At 46.9% G+C, this 16,152-nt stretch overlaps 1 protein-coding gene and 1 long non-coding RNA gene across 11 annotated transcripts; one reads left to right on the top strand and one right to left on the bottom strand.

Annotated features, from left to right (window-relative positions):
* The first annotated feature begins 407 nt into the window (after positions 1-407).
* Positions 408-1,463, top strand: LOC140816158 (uncharacterized). Its single transcript, XM_073175238.1, has one exon. The coding sequence runs from the start codon at positions 408-410 to the stop codon at positions 1,461-1,463; it is 1,056 nt and encodes a 351-aa protein (XP_073031339.1).
* A 529-nt stretch (positions 1,464-1,992) lies between these two features.
* LOC140817527 (uncharacterized) lies at positions 1,993-4,163 on the bottom strand. Of its 10 annotated transcripts, XR_012114793.1 has the most exons (6): positions 3,766-4,163; positions 3,466-3,620; positions 2,626-2,720; positions 2,494-2,535; positions 2,312-2,370; positions 1,993-2,223 (listed from the first exon to the last, which is right to left on the bottom strand). It is a non-coding gene; the product is annotated as an uncharacterized lncRNA (long non-coding RNA). The 10 variants fall into 10 exon arrangements; XR_012114789.1 differs by lacking the exon at positions 2,312-2,370 and having other exon boundaries at positions 1,993-2,271; positions 3,766-4,161; XR_012114785.1 differs by lacking the exon at positions 2,312-2,370 and having other exon boundaries at positions 1,993-2,252; positions 3,766-4,160.
* Positions 4,164-16,152: the final 11,989 nt, after the last annotated feature.

The raw sequence follows: 16,152 nt of genomic DNA, 5'->3' as shown, positions 1-16,152 counted from the left end.
GTTGACCCAGTGACTGACCCCGTTCTTGACACTTCTCTCTGTGTGGTTAACCACAGTAGCCACTCGATCCCGACTGTCTCTCTCCTGTCTTCTCGAGCTCTCTTTAATCCTAATTCTCCGCCCGAAATCTCCTCCTACTCTCTTGAGGAGATCGTGCACCATCATGGTCCCCCACACTCTGATTTTACTCTTGTTTCCACCTCCTCTGTTGGGGAAGACCCTGACCTCCACGGGCGCCGTGCTGAGTCATGTGATGGACGAGATTTTGTTAGGGACATCCACGACACTGATATGTCCAACCAAGTCAATAAACGCCTAACTGAATCGGGAGACTTTCAACCGAAGAAGAATAGGCGTAGAGCTAGGTCCCCTCGACTCAGATCGAGATCTCCTACTGCTCGTTCCTCATGAATTGCCTCCTATGGAATATCAGGGGACTAGGTAACACCAAGTCCCTCCAGAGGCTCCACACCTTAGTGGATCGCCACCGTGTCAACATTTTGGCCATTTTCGAACCCATGACTGTCTTGGATCATCGTTTCATGACCTCGCAGTTAGGGTTCCACCAGGTCATTTCCAACTCCAATAATAAGATCTGGGTCTTCTCGTCGGAGGACGTCAAGGTCGAGCGCCTGCTTGATCATGACCAGTTCCTCCACCTCCGCGTCTCCGCTGCCTTTCTCCCAGCAGATGTCTTCTACTCCTTTGTCTATGCCAAGTGCGACCACATAGAGCGTCGTCACCTTTGGGATTCTCTCATTCAGGCTAAGCCAGCCAGTGGCCCCTGGCTTGTGGGTGGCGATTTCAATGTCGTGAGGGATGCTTCCGAGTGCCTTGGCACCTCTGGAGGCCGATCCCTCCCTATGGAGGAATTCAACGACTTCATCCTCCAGTCAGGTTTAGTCGATGCCGGGTTTGAAGGGTCCTCGTTCACTTGGACCAATAAAAGCATTTGGAAAAGACTTGACAGAGTCTTCGTATCAGTAGACTGGGGAGATCACTTCCATTCCATCCGAATCCAACACCTCCCTCGCACAGTCTCTGACCACTGTCCCCTCCTGGCCTCTGCTCCGATTTTCGCTCGTGGACCTAGCTCTTTTAGGTTCCAAAGCATGTGGATTCGCCATCATGGCTTTCTCCAAACCGTCAGGCTTAATTGGCACTTGCCGTGCCACCTGACTGGTATGCCCCGCCTCTTTGCCAAGCTGAAAAGACTTAAAAACCACCTGAAATGGTGGAATCGAGATGTTTTTGGCAACATCTTTGACAAAATCAATGAGGCGGAGAAGTTGGTGCGACTCGCAGAGGTGACCTGCGAGAATGACCCCAGCGATCTCTCCTGGCAAAGCCTATCCAAGTGTAACGCGGATTTGGCTAATGTCACGGCTATGGAGGACGATTTTTGGAAGCAAAAAGCCGCGTGCAATTGGCTAGAAGATGGGGAGAGCACTACAAGAATATAGCCTTTTAGTGGCATTCAAAAATGTCTTTATATTAAGAATATAGTGACATTTATTCTATAGTGACACCCGAAAACAATGTCGTCTATTCTCGTGTCGGCTAAAGGTTAGTGACATTATGTAGTGTCAGTATATAATACTAAAACCGACATCATAAATGCCTCGATTTAAAGATACGAAGACATTGCAAAGTGTCACTAAAGACATGTAATGAAGACACTTACAAATGCCTCCTTTTGTGTTAATGAGGACATTTATAAGTGCCTTTGTTTTATATTAATATGGACACAATTGAATGTCTTCTATTATTATATATAATGACAATGATAGATGCCTCCTTAATCTATTTACGAAGACGCTGAAAAATGTCCATATATCAGGTTATAAGGACACTTTATAATACCTTAACTTCAAGATTTTTAAACAATGTTCTAATTCTTTTTTTCACAATCAATTCATACATATGATATTTTAACATAAAATAATATTAAAACTTTTAAAGAACGTAAAATGAATCAAAATAATATAAATCAAGGTAATAATATATAATTGCTGAAACTGTTCACTGCTATACATTTAAGTCGATGAATAAATACAATGTTGCTAGAGTAAGAATTTAGAAAAGAACAAAGCTAAATGAACAAGTAAAAAAACTCTTTTCCCATTGCTTAATGCAGCAGCATTTGGAGTAGCAAAAGACAAGAGAATCTGTCTTTCAGTATGTGCCAATAATGACCTTGCCTCATCCCCTTCCTTCTTCAATCTTGCAATAACACGACACGCAGCATCATGCTAAAAGACATGGTAGAAACTATTTAACAAAAAACAGCACACTGAGAAATCCACCATACTTTTAATAATTCTCAGGTTACAAAAGAAACAAAGTTATTGAGAAGAGAGGCTCTATACACTGAAACCAACCAAAAATAATGAAGGATAATCAAAATCCAAATTACGAAAATGATGTAATCACATTTTGTTCACTTAAAAAACATACTACTTTTTCGAAGGAAGAAAAGGATAGCATACTTACATCTAGGACAGAATAAATCCTTAGCGTGGAAGGATTCGTTCTCTGTTGAAGGTCAAGAATGGGAAGAGTTAGCATCAGAGAGAACTCAAGTTTACCAACTTGTTATATTTCAGACTAGTCCATATTACTGACCATTAATGAGGCAAAAAACAATAAGTAGCCGAAATGCATCTTACGGTGTATTCACTTTTGATGAGCCTCTGAACAAGTTAACGATTCGATTCCTACTACAAGAGAAAAAAAAGGGCAAGAAACAACTAAATATATTGGAAATAATAAGCATGATAATGTAAACATTTGTAAACTTTTCAGAGTTCTAGCAACACGGGAACAGAGTTGAACAAATTTCTTATCAGTAAAGACAAATATTATTCAACTAAGCTACTTTAAGTTTATTAATTCCATTTATAAACTAACATGTATAGATACTAAAGGGAACAGAACAGGTGAAAATGGACAAGGTTGCCAAGTGGTACTGGTCTTTTTAAGGGGGCTTCAAAGGAAAGTAATGTATTCAAGTGAACTACGAAATGATCATTCAGCACTGATGTCCAGTAGCCCATGAATCTCATATTATCTGTTATATGACACATATTTCATCATACATATACTGCTAAAAGATTACCTACACTCTAGGGTACTATTCCCCTGAGTGTACTTCATAGGTATTTAACTGTGAATAAGATAATTTTTGTATGATGACAGACAAGAAAACCTCATGAAGAAAACCTCATGTAACATATAGCGTAAACACGAACTGATGATCATAAAGTTGATGAAAAAGGTCCATTGATCGACCAAACACCTGTACAAGCTCCCCTCCCACCCTCTAGAGCATTTTCATCACTAGTGAGATGACAAGAGAGCTATCAATTTCTCAAGATTATAATCTTTGTAAACAGACTGAGATCTAAGTTTACCAAAAATGTGAATATCATAGTCACAAAGCTCTAAAATCAAATTGGTGAGAACCTTGAATTGCATCAGTTTGTCAGTTCTATCCATTGGTAGGCTCAGATGTGTGGCTCTGACTTTTCTACCTTCCTTTCTGTGTTAGATGAATCACAATTATCTTTCATGGATTCAACATCCATGCTAGTTGTTCTGCTTTTCTTATTTCTTCGATCCTGCAAGTGGCAAAAATTGGAAAGTTTCACATAGATGGTTAGGATTTCAGGGGACCACAATTTCAGTGAAGGTAAGAATAAGTTTCAGATTAATTTTGCGATCTTTACTCTTTGACGTGAATGAAAAATTGTGGATAAAACTCACCTCACGGTAAGGGCACTCATCCGCTTCCAGCATCCGCACAACCTGGCTCATTTTGAGCCGTTTCTCCGAATCTGGATCAACCCACCTAAGAGCAAGAACAGGAAAAACACGTTTTCTATAAATTACAATTACGACTTTAATAAAACTCACCAAGAACTAGGCTGGAAATCTCGAACAAGACAGCACAAGAAATTGCAGAAACAAGACTCGCTCTAGGGCTTCGAGTCTCCCGAATCGAGGCTCAAATCCTTCGATTCATGGCTTAGACCGAAGCTACATGTCATGAGCCATGATTCACGGTGGCTCTGGTGGCAAAATGTGGTGTTGTGCAATGATGCAAGGGATTGGAAGGAAGCCGATTTGGGGTGAGATAATGAGATTGGTGGAGAGATAAAAAAAATTTAGAGATGTATGGCGGTGAGAGTGAGAGTGAAATTGGAAATGAGCGGGAAAAATATTAACTTTTAGTGACATTCATTAAATATGTCATTATAACATATCTAATTTAATATTTTTTTTATTTAAAATTTTATGTATAACCAATGTAATAATATGTATGTAATAACGACATTATTTTAAAAATGTCACTAAGAAAATGTCAGTATAGCCATTTTTTCTTGTAGTGGAGGAACACTAAGCTCTTCCACAATATGGTTAAGAAAAAGCACGTGGCCAACAAAATCTTCAGGATCTGGGACAACGGGACTTGTCTCACGTCCCCAGAGCTTATCCGGCAATCTGGGGCTGTTTTCTTTGAAAATCTCCTCACTGGGGACCCCTTTGTGCTTGACCGCCCAGACTTCTCTGACTTCCCGTCTATCATCTCGCAATCTGAGAACCACAGTATGGCCGCCAACCCCACCTTGGAGGAGGTGCGCGCTGTGGTTTTCTCCATCTCTAGGGACAGTGTGGCTGGCCCCGACGGGTACTCCTCGCTTTTCTATCAGCACTGTTGGGATATTGTTCATCAGGACGTCTTTGATGCAGTCCTTGATTTTTTTCATGGTTCCCCGATCCCCCAGAGTTTCACCGCCACCACGATCACTTTGATTCCCAAAGTGGCGGGCGCACATGCGTGGACGGACTTCCGCCCCATTAGCCTGTGCAATGTCTCGAACAAAATCATCTCTAAGCTCTTGTATTCGAGGTTGAAGACCGTTGTCGGAGACCTTATCTCTCAGAATCAGAGTGGTTTTGTTCCGGGCAGACTGATCTCGGATAACATTCTCCTGGCCCAGGAGCTTACTCATAGTCTGAACCTCCCCACCCGGGGAGGTAATGTTATCCTGAAACTGGACATGGCCAAGGCCTACGATAGGGTCCAGTGGCCGTTCCTCCTGGATGTTCTCCGGAAGTTCGGTTTCTCTGAGCAGGTGGTGGCGATGGTGTCGACTTGCATATCCCTCTGCAAGTTCTCCGTCAACATCAATGGGACCCCTGCTGGTTTCTTTAGCTCGACCAGGGGGCTTCGCCAGGGCGACCCCCTGTCCCCTCTCCTCTTTGTTCTTGGGGCCGAATATCTCTCGCGGGGTCTGAACCGCCTGTTTTCTCAGCACCCCGAGCTCCGCTTCCGTTCGGGATGTGACATCATGATCTCCCACCTCGCATATGCTGACGATGTCATCATTTTCGCAAATGGTGGCACCCGCGGGATGAAGCGCATCAAAGATTTCTTGTGGCACTTCGAGAACTGCTCTGGCCAGCTGGTCAATGTGGTTAAGAGTGCCGTCATTCTGCCCCCGAGATGCCCGGAGCGCCTCCGCTCCCGCATCCTGCGCATCACCGGGTTTGCTGAGGGGCTCCTCCCTATGAAGTACCTGGGCGCACCGTTATTCAGGGGGCACAGAAAATGCGTGCTTTTCGAGCCCCTCCTGCTTCAGATCAGGAAAAAACTCGAGGGATGGGAGACTCGTACTCTTTCGCCAGGGAGTCGCATGACTCTTCTCAGAAGCGTCCTCCTATCGATCCCGATTTATCTGTTTCAGGTGGTCCAACCACCTCTGGCTATCATGGAGAGGATTGAGCTGATCTTCAATGGCTTCCTGTGGGGCTCTCGCCCGCAGGAGAAGAAATGGCATTGGGCTCGGTGGTCCCGTGCGTGCCTCCCGCCCTTAGAGGGAGGTCTAGGTTTCCGCAGGTTGAAAGACCTTGTGGACAGTTTCTCCATTAAGTTGTGGCACAGATTCAGACAGGGATCTTCCCTCTGGGCGAAGTTCCTGCTGCAGAAGTACTGCAAGACTCTGCACCCAGCTCGTGTCCCATGTCGTGGGATCATCTCCCCTTCTTGGCGGCGCCTCTTACAGATTCGGCCCCGCGCTGAGCCTGGCATTCGATGGAGAATTGGTCACGGAGACATCTCATTCTGGGATGATATCTGGACTGATGATACCCCTCTGTCTGATCAGAGGGAGGTTAGAGGGAACCGTGAGGCCCGCGTCTCTAGTTTCTTCGTTGAGGGGGCGTGGGACTACGATCGTCTTTGCTCTGTTGTTGCCCCCTCTGTTGCAGAGGCCATCACTTTGGTCCCCATTCTTGTGGGTGAGCCTGACTCTGCCCGTTGGATTCACAGCTCGGACGGGGTTTTCTCGACGAAATCAGCCTGGGAGTTGGTTCGTCATCGTGGCCCTCCGTCTGATATTTTTATCCCCTGCTGGGGTCGGTGGATGAGACCCACCATGTCCTTCTTCTTCTGGAGACTCTGGCATCGGTGGCTGCCGATCGATGAGGTCCTTCAGCGGCGCGGTGTGGCTCTTGCTTCCAAGTGTCAGTGTTGTGGTTTGTCAGAGACATTCACGCACATCTTCCTTGACAGCCCCGTTGCCCGCCATGTTTGGCATTTTTTCGGTGCCGTTTTCCGCTTCCATATCCCCTCGACTGGGGATCTCAATCTGTTCCTCTGCTCTTGGAAGAGGAACCTCGACTGGTCTCCGGGGGGCCACGTGAAGGAATTCCTGCCCTTCATCGTCATTTGGTTCCTCTGGACAGCTCGTAACGATGCGAAGCACCGTCACTTACCCATCTCCGGGGAGACGGTCAAGCATCAGGTTTTATCCTATCTTCGTCTTGCTCACTCGGCCTCCATTGTTAAGCCCAAGCACTGGCTGGGCTATCTTCAGGTGGCGAGACAGATAGGTCTCTCGGTCAGTCTTCAGCGCCTGTTGAAGATGACCATTGTTAGGTGGCTCAGACCTCCTCCTGGGGTCTTCAAGCTCAACATAGACGGCAGTTCGAGAGGTAACCCCGGGGAGTCTACTGTTGGAGGGGTTGCTCGTGATGCTTCTGGCCAGGTTCTTTTTTCGTTCAGCGAGTTCATCGGAGTAGGGACCAACATCAGGGCGGAGCTGTGGGCTGTTTGGAGAGGACTCCTTCTTTGTTCTGACCTTAGCCTTTTTCCCCTTTGGATTGAGACCGACTCCCAGATTTCCATCCAGATCCTCCGTTCTCGTAGATGTCAGTGGGCTCTTGACTTTATTGTCTCTAGGATTTGCTGTCTTATGCGAGGGCATGCTGTTCATATTTCTCATGTTTACCGGGAGGGTAACTCAGTGGCGGATGCTTTAGCAACCGAGGCCCATTCTTCTCGGCGTTACACTTTCACGTTAGGGCCGGCACTCCCCAGACATATCTCGATTCTTGCTCGCTCAGATCATTCTGGGCTGCCATACCTGCGTTCCAGGCATTCTTAAAAAAAAAAAAAAAAAACGGAAAAAAAAAAAAAAATCGAAAAAAAAAAAATAAAAATCGGCCAAAAAAAAAAGGCCATAAAAAAAAAAAAAAAAAAACGATTTGCTCTTTTTTTCCTTAGCCCTTTAGTTTCCTTTTTTTTTTTTCTTTCGTATGTGGGTGCGTGTGTGGCTTTTTTCGCGTGCGTGCGTCTGTGTGTGTGCGCTCATTTCAGTATGAGCGCGTGCGTCCGTGTGCGTGCGTTGGTGTTCGTGTGGGTGCTTCCGTGTGTGCGTGTGCGTGCTTCCGTGTGAGCATGCGTCTGCGTGTGCGTGCGTGAGTTAGCCCTTGGGTGCGTAGGTGCCCGTGTGCGTGCTTTAGTGTGTGTGCGTGCGTGCGTGAATCTTGTGTGTGTTTGTCGCTCAGTTTTTTACTTGCCCATTAGTCTTTGGGCAAAGCAGCCGTATCAGGTTTTTTCTTGCTGTTTTATTTTGTGCGTCTCCTCTTGGCGGAGCTCAGACGCCGACGCACTCGTTGAGGAGGCCAGCTTTGCCTCCACGGCGGGACCAGACGCCCTATGTCTCTCGATTTATCTCTGCCCCGTAGTCTTTGGACGGGTCAGCCGCCTTAGGCCTTTTATTAGTGCTCGGGTGGGACCAGACGCCCATTGCCACACTTACAGAGTTTAGGAGAGATTTGGATGCTTGCTTTTAGTGCATGGATTCTACCTTCCAGGGAGTTCTGGCGGGATCACACGCCTCCCTTGTGTCATCATAGCCTATGGCTACTCGGCTATCATTAGATTAACTATTTTATTTCCTGTTTTTTGATTCACGTATTATTGTTTACATATGCTTTTAGCCTTTTGAGGAGGTCTTGGTCTAGTCCCCCTTCTCACCTAGGTTTTCTTTTCTCTGTACGGACGACATTTCTCTTGTTTCAGTTATTTACAGGTAGGGGTCTGCCAAACCCCCCGCCACTCTGGCGGCGTTTAAAAAAAAAAAAAAAAAAAAAAAAAAAAAAAAAACCCCTAAACCCTAAACCCTAAACCCCTAACCCCTAAACCCCTAAACCCTAAACCCTAAAAAACATTAGCCCCCAAAAAATTTTCTCTCTAGTGAATAGTACCCAAAAAAACCCATATTTTCGCCCTTAAAATCGCCGCCAGTACGGCTGACTGTTCACCGCCGGTTCCCGGCCGGTTCGTCGGCCCATCTGAAACGCCTCGTCGAGGCGACCAACATACTCAAATTTCACCTCAATCGGAGGTGATTTGCCTGTCCAATTTCATGTCCGAAACTCCGAATTTTCCGACCAAAAATTCGTCCCCGGCGAGTTCAACTCAGAATTTTACAAATGATATATCGTTGGATTCGCCTCTTCAAGACGAGTCTACTGTCCAAATTTCATGCCAATCGGAGTTGATTTGCTCTTCCGATTTGACTTTCAAAGTTCCGACTGCACTGTTCATGCGAAAATCGAGCACCTCATCGTCGATTTTGGCTAGCTCGGAACATCAATCTTCAATCCAAGCCCCGATCTTGAATGCCCACATGAAGGCGCTCCCAGACGTACCGCTGCCGTCGTCTGAATCATCTCCGATGGACGGGAATTTTAGATCTACGGTTTCGCTTGCACAAACCCTAGGTGCGCCGCCTTCCTCAGTCGATTCCGCCGCCGATATTGCTCCAAATTTCAATTGCTTTGGATCGTATACTCCTCAGGGGATGGGTAATCTTCCTTTGTCTTCAATTTCTGGAAATACATCTCGGATTGAAAACCCCCAAATTCAAGCTCCTCACCCGATTTTGAGCAAATTTCCGATCGATTTTGGCCTTTCCCCGACCGGTTCTTTCCAATTCTCTACCGGTTCTGCTCTTCCGACACCCTCGCCGGCCCTCCGCTCAGCTCCGGCCGGTCGCCGCCGAGTCAACTCGGCCGAGCTACCGGTTCAACCCGCCAGCAATCCTACCCCGACAACTCGTGCGACGTCTACCGGCAATACAGGTAATTTTCTTACACCTACCGTCTCTTTTAAGGATGCTTTAACACCTCCCTCGCCCCGCTCTATTAAAAAAAGTTTTAATGATGTTCGTCATGGTATGTCTGAGATACCAGAACCGACTTACGTCAACGGGAAACCAGGGATTCTGTTTCCCGATTCAGTTATTTCTTCCCTGGCTGCTCCCTACAAGTTTGCCCTTGTTGGTAAAATTAATGGGAATCGGTCGCTTGTCCCCAACTCATCTATTTCTGCGTCCTTGGCCGCAAACGCCTTCTCGAGACCTTATGATTTAAAATTCCTCCCTCGTGGCTTCCTTGTCATTATTCTTTCCTGTGAAGAAGATTACGCGCGTCTATGGTCGCGTGGATCAATGCATTTTGGTCCTCGCAGTGTTCGATTCTCCAAATGGACTCCTGAATTCCAATTCCAAGCAGAATCTTCCATTGCTCCAGTCTGGGTCCGCTTCCCTGAACTCCCTCTTCATCTCTACGACAAGAATAGTTTATTTGCATTAGCAAAAATTCTAGGGAACCCAGTTAAAATTGATGATTTCACTGCCGATGTTTCCCGAGGTGCTTTTGCTCGGGTTTGCGTTGAACTTAACGTTTTGACTCCTCCAATCAAACAGATCTGGGCGGGTTGGGGAGAACATACTATAGACATAGATGTTGTGTACGAAAAGATTCCAGATTACTGTACCGACTGTAAGATGCTGGGGCATTCTACTTCTGTTTGTTATTCTCATGGCAAAAATCCTAGGCCGGCCCGTTCCACCCGTCCCTCGGCTTCGACCTTTCAGCCTACCCAAGATTCTCGGGGACCAAATCCCGGAGCTCCTCCTTCCTCTTCTTCCCCCTCTGTGGTTCCCTATCAGAAAGATGGTATTTTGCTTACCCCGCTGATCCCTCCTTTGAGGACTCAGGCTCCGACAGTTCATGCTGTCCGACGACCCCGTCGTCGTAACAAACGATCTGCTCAGCATGCCCCTTACAGTCAAGCCCTGCTTCTGAAAATGCCTTCGAGGTTCTTAGTAACTTGGACGAAGGTGTCTCTCTTGATATCCCTTCACTTGTTCAGGCCCATCTGGAGGTTGCTGAACAATGTTCTGAGCAGGCCCCAGCTGCCCCTTCGACCCACTGTGTCTCTGACCCTGCTGTCAGTGGGAATTCGCTTTCTGGCCCCGTCCAGTCATCCCTCTCGTTTAAATGTGCCCCTCTAGCTCAGCCATGGGCCAAGGAGGCGGAGGAGGAGGATGACGTTCTTTTTACTGACTGTGCTGAGGACCTTGGTTCCCCGCAAGTCGGTGTTCCTTTGGGAGTGGATCACATTCCTCTTTGTGTGGAAAACCATAGCAGCCATTCCATCCCTTCTAGTCCCTACATACAGGATGATGTTTCTTCTCATCTTCTTGAGAACTTAATTGCCCAGCAAGGATTAGTCTCGTCTGAGGTTAGTCTCTTGGCTTCTGAGTCAGAGCGGGATCTTGCCATTCTTTCACCCCGCAGATCTGCTTCTTGTGATGGTAGGGACTCTGTCGATCTTGATAGGGATTCCGACATGACTGACCCCAGCAAAAAACGTTCTTGGCCCCGGGTCTCTGATAATGCAGCCAAGAAACGGCACCCTTCTCGTGGCCGTTCCCCATGAATTGCATCATTTGGAATGTCAGGGGTCTTGGGAACCCGATCTCCCAACAAAGGCTTCATGCCTATGTTAAGAAGCATCGTGTCAAAGTCCTAGCTATCTTAGAGCCAATGATCCCGCTTCATCAGCGTTTCATTACTCGTAGGTTGGGATTTCGTAGTGTCATTTCTAATTTTTCGGGTCACATCTGGGTCTTCTCTTCTGAGGATGTTCAGGTTGAGTGTGTCCTTGACCATGCTCAGCTTTTACACGTCCGCGTCTCTGCTTCTTTTCTCCCTTCTTCTGTCCTTTGCTCTTTTGTGTATGCCAAGTGCGATTACACTGAAAGGCGCGATCTTTGGGCTTCGTTGCTTCAGATCAAACCTGACGTGGGTCCTTGGCTTGTTGGGGGGGACTTCAATATCGTTCGTGATGCTAGTGAGTGTCTTGGTTCTTCTGGGGGGCGGCACCTTCCCATGGAAGAATTTAATGCGTTCATTCTTGAGTCTGGTTTAGTTGATGCTGGGTTTGAAGGGTCGTCCTTCACTTGGACGAACAAAACCATCTGGAAGCGTCTGGATAGAGTCCTCGTTTCGACTGACTGGTGTGATTTTTTCCATTCTATCCGTGTTCAGCATCTTCCTCGTACTGTCTCGGACCATTCCCCCCTTCTTATCTCCACTCCCATCAGTGCTCGTGGGCCGTGTTCTTTTCGGTTTCAAAGTATGTGGACGAGACACCACAATTTTCTTCAGACGGTGCGCTTGAACTGGCATAATCCTTGTCATCTTGCGGGTATGCCTCGGCTCTTTGTCAAGCTCAAGCGCCTCAAGAGTCACCTCAAGTGGTGGAATCAGGATGTCTTTGGCAACATTTTTGATAAAATCTCTGCTGCCGAGTCTGCTGTGAAAATAGCGGAAGGTGCTTGTGAAACTGACCCTTCTGATTTACACTGGACTCGCTTGTCCATGTGTAATGAAGATCTTGCGAAGGTCACTGCCATGGAGGCGGATTTTTGGAAACAAAAATCTGCCTGCAAATGGTTAGAGGATGGTGAGAAAAACACCAAACTCTTCCACAACATGGTCAAGAAGAGACGTGTGGTTAATAAGATCTTCTGTATTTGGGAGGATGGGGAGTGTCTGACCTCCCCTGAGCTCATCCAAAGCTCTGGTACCGCCTTCTTTCAGAACTTGCTTACTGGGGAACCTTCTGTTCTGAGTTGCCCTGATTTTTCTGATTTCATCCCTTTGATCTCGGACTTAGAGAACCGCCATCTTACTTCAGACCCTTCTTTGGAAGAGGTTCGTGCTGTCGTCTTCTCCATCCATAGGGATAGTGTTGCGGGGCCTGATGGTTTCTCCTCGGCTTTCTTCCAGCACTGTTGGGACATTATCCAGCATGATGTTCTCGATGCGGTGTTGGACTTCTTTCATGGGTCCCCGATGCCCCAGGGTTTCACTGCTACCACCATCACTCTGATTCCGAAAGTTGAGGGAGCTCAGTCTTGGACTGAATTTCGTCCTATAAGCCTCTGTAATGTCACGAACAAGATCATCTCGAAGTTGCTCTATTCGCGTATGAGCAAGGTTGTCGAGAAGATCATCTCTATGAATCAGAGTGGTTTCGTTCCTGGCAGAATTATATCTGATAACATCCTTCTTGCCCAGGAACTCATTCATAGTTTCAACCTACCCTCTCGCGGGGGTAATGTCATTATCAAGTTGGATATGGCTAAAGCCTACGACAGGGTTCAATGGCCTTTTCTCCTCCAGATTCTCAAAAAGCTTGGCTTTTCGGATACAGTTGTTGCCATGGTATCGGCTTGCATTTCTCATTGCAAGTTCTCTTTGAATATCAATGGCAATCCTGCTGGCTTCTTCAGTTCCTCCAGAGGTCTCCGTCAAGGAGACCCCATCTCTCCGCTCCTCTTCATTCTGGGGGCGGAGTATCTCTCCCGGGGCCTGAATCGCATTTCTCTGCTATTTTCGGATACTCGTTTTCGATCGGGGTGTGGCACCCTGGTTTCCCACTTAGCTTATGCTGATGATATCATTATTTTTGCTAATGGTGGGACCCCTGGCATTCGTCGAATTATGGATTTTCTTGGGCATTATGCCAATTGTTCGGGCCAGATGGTCAATGTCTCCAAGAGCGCTATCTTCCTCCCTCCTAGCTGCCCTGCGAGTTCTCGGCTTCGACTTCTTCGTTTGACTGGCTTCAGAGAGGGGCAGCTTCCTATCATTTACCTTGGAGTCCCTCTTTTCCGAGGGAATCGCAAGTGTTCTCTCTTTGAGCCCATTCTTAAAGCCGTTAGGAAGAAATTAGAAGGTTGGGACTCCCGCACCTTGTCTCCTGGGAGTCGTATGACTCTCATTCGCAGTGTGCTCCTTTCCCTCCCCATCTATCTTTTCCAGGTCATCCAGCCTCCTTTGGCGGTCATCGAGAGACTTGAGCTGATTTTCAATGGTTTCTTATGGGGGTCTCGTCCCCTTGAGAAGAAGTGGCATTGGGCCAGATGGTCTCGTGCTTGTTTCCCTGTCTTTGAAGGGGGGTCTCGGGTTCCGCAAGTTGAAGGACTTGGTTGATGGTTTTTCGATCAAGTTATGGTTCAGATTCAGGCAGGGCATTTCCCTCTAGGCGAAATTCCTCCTGAATAAGTATTGTAGGACTGAGCATCCGTCTTATGTCCCCATTCGGGTGCACATTTCTCCTACTTGGCGCAGGATGATCCATATTCGTCCTAGAGCTGAGTCCGGCATCCGTTGGCGGGTCGGCACCGGGGAATTATCCTTTTGGGATGATACCTGGTTTGGCGATGCCCCTCTATCCACTCTGCGTCAGGTCCGTGGTGACCGTGGCATTCGTCTCTCTTGCTTCTTTTTGGATGACGGGTGGGACTTTGATAGGCTCTCATTTGTTGTTGGTCCAGTTCTGGCAGAGGATATTACTCTGATTCCCATTGCTTGTGGTGCGCCAGATGTTGCTCGCTGGATTCTGAGCCCTGATGGCGTATTTTCTTTCCGGTCTGCCTGGGAGTCCGTGCGTGTGAGAGCTCCCATTCAGGATATTCTCACCCCCTGTTGGGGTAGCTGGCTGAGGCCTACTATGTCCTTCTTCCTGTGGAGATTTTGGCATATGTGGCTCCCTGTTGATGAGGTGCTTCAGCAGCGCGGGATTACTCTGGTGTCTCGGTGTCATTGTTGTGACATGGCAGAGAAGTTCTCCCATTTATTCCTTGACGGCCCGATAGCCCGTTCTGTGTGGCATTACTTTGGGGCCATCTTCAGGGTTCGTATTCCTCGAACCCTTGACTTCAGTTTGTTTCTCAGTGCTTGGAAGAAGAACCTAAACTGGTCACCTGGTGGTCATGTGAAAGAGTTCCTCCCTTTCATCTTTTTGTGGTTCTTTTGGACTGCTAGAAATGATGCCAAGCATAGACAGTTGCATATCTCTGCTGCGACTGTCATATCCCAGATCACGTCTTACCTCAGACTGGCTTATTCTGCCCATATCATCAAGTCTTGCCATTGGCTGGGCTTCTCCCATGCTGCCACTCTCATGGGTATTTCGGTTCGTCATCTAAGAACCCGCAAAATGATGATTGTCAGATGGCTTCGTCCACCCGCGGGTTGTTTCAAATTGAATGTGGATGGAAGCTCTCGGGGGAACCCCGGTGATTCTTCAGCATGTGGCATTAATCGAGACTCGTCAGGCAGGATCATCCTTTCCTTCAGTGAGTTCATTGGTGTCGGGACCAATGTCAGAGCAGAGTTGTGGGCCGTGTGGAGGGGTCTCCTTATCTGTTCTGATTTCAGCCTTTTCCCTCTTTGGATTGAGACCGACTCGCAGATTTCTATTCAGACTATCAGATCTAGGAGGTGTAGTTGGCCTGTGGATCACATTGTTATCAGGATTGTTTGTCTTTTGAGGGGGCGTCAGGTTCATATTTCCCATATATTCCGTGAGGGGAACTCGGTGGCGGATGCGTTGGCATTGGAGGCTCATACGCTCAGGCGGTATACCTTAGTTCTAGGATCCTCCCTCCCCACCCATGTTTCCACTCTTGCCCGATCTGATCTCTCTGGGCTCCCATACTTCAGAGCCAGATGTTACTAGTCTTCGTACCAGGCCTTGTTAAAAAAAAAAAAAAAAAAAAAGAAAAAAAAAAGAAAAAAAAGAAAAAAGAAAAAAAAAACGAAAAAAAAAAAAAAAACGACGAGAAAAAAAAAAAAAAAAAAAAACTTGTGCGAGTGCGTGCGTGCGTGTGTGGGTGAGCCTGTGTGCGAGGTTGTTAGTGTCGCTTCTTTGGATGTGCTTCTACACCCGTTATTTCTCCGATGACTGGGTCGCTCTCTTCTAGCCCCAGCTGGTGAGTCATTTATTGGACTTGAGGTTACTATTGATTTTCATCTTTGGGGCGTTGTCTACTTGCTCCAGCTGTTATTACTATCATCTCCTGGGTTTCTCAGAGCTTATACAGTACCCGATTAGCGAGAGCCACTTAGGATGTTGAGATGGTTCAGTTTGTATGTTCTGTGAGAGTGGGTTCTGATTTTTGCTCTCTCCATGATTTGTTTCTTTGGTCTGAGAGTGCTCCAGCACCTTCTCCGTTGCTGCTTTTCTCTAGACTACTTCTACTATCTGGCGGGCGCTCTCTGCAGGCTTCTCCTTGTTCGCCGGCTTTTTTCTTTTATGTTTTATTGATGAGTGTTATGGCAGCTCTGGATGATTTATCTCAGTGGTTTCTCTGTCCCCGAGCTACATTTATGCTTTTCTGTTTCTATGTTGTTTAGTTTGTTATGCGCTTTTCCTAGGGTTTAGCTTTTGCTTATGTATTTGCTACCTTAGGTTTTATTGTAGTATTGTTTTCAGTTGCCTTTTGGAGAGGTCTTGGTCTAGTCCCCCTCTTCATTTAAGGTTTTACAATTGTACTGTTTTATTTTGTGGATATATACAGGTAGGGGTCCGCCTAACCCCCCGCTCCCAGCGGTGTTTAAAAAAAAAAAAAAAAAAAAAAACCCTAAACCCTAAACCCTAAACCCTAAACTAAAAACCCTAAACCCTAAACCCTAAACCCGAAACCCGAAACCCGA

Source organism: Primulina eburnea, chromosome 16 (assembly GCF_022965805.1).
Source record: "Primulina eburnea isolate SZY01 chromosome 16, ASM2296580v1, whole genome shotgun sequence".
NCBI classification, from domain to species: domain Eukaryota; kingdom Viridiplantae; phylum Streptophyta; class Magnoliopsida; order Lamiales; family Gesneriaceae; genus Primulina; species Primulina eburnea.
Note: the sequence above shows the minus strand (reverse complement) of the source record. Positions and strands in the feature narration are given on the sequence as shown.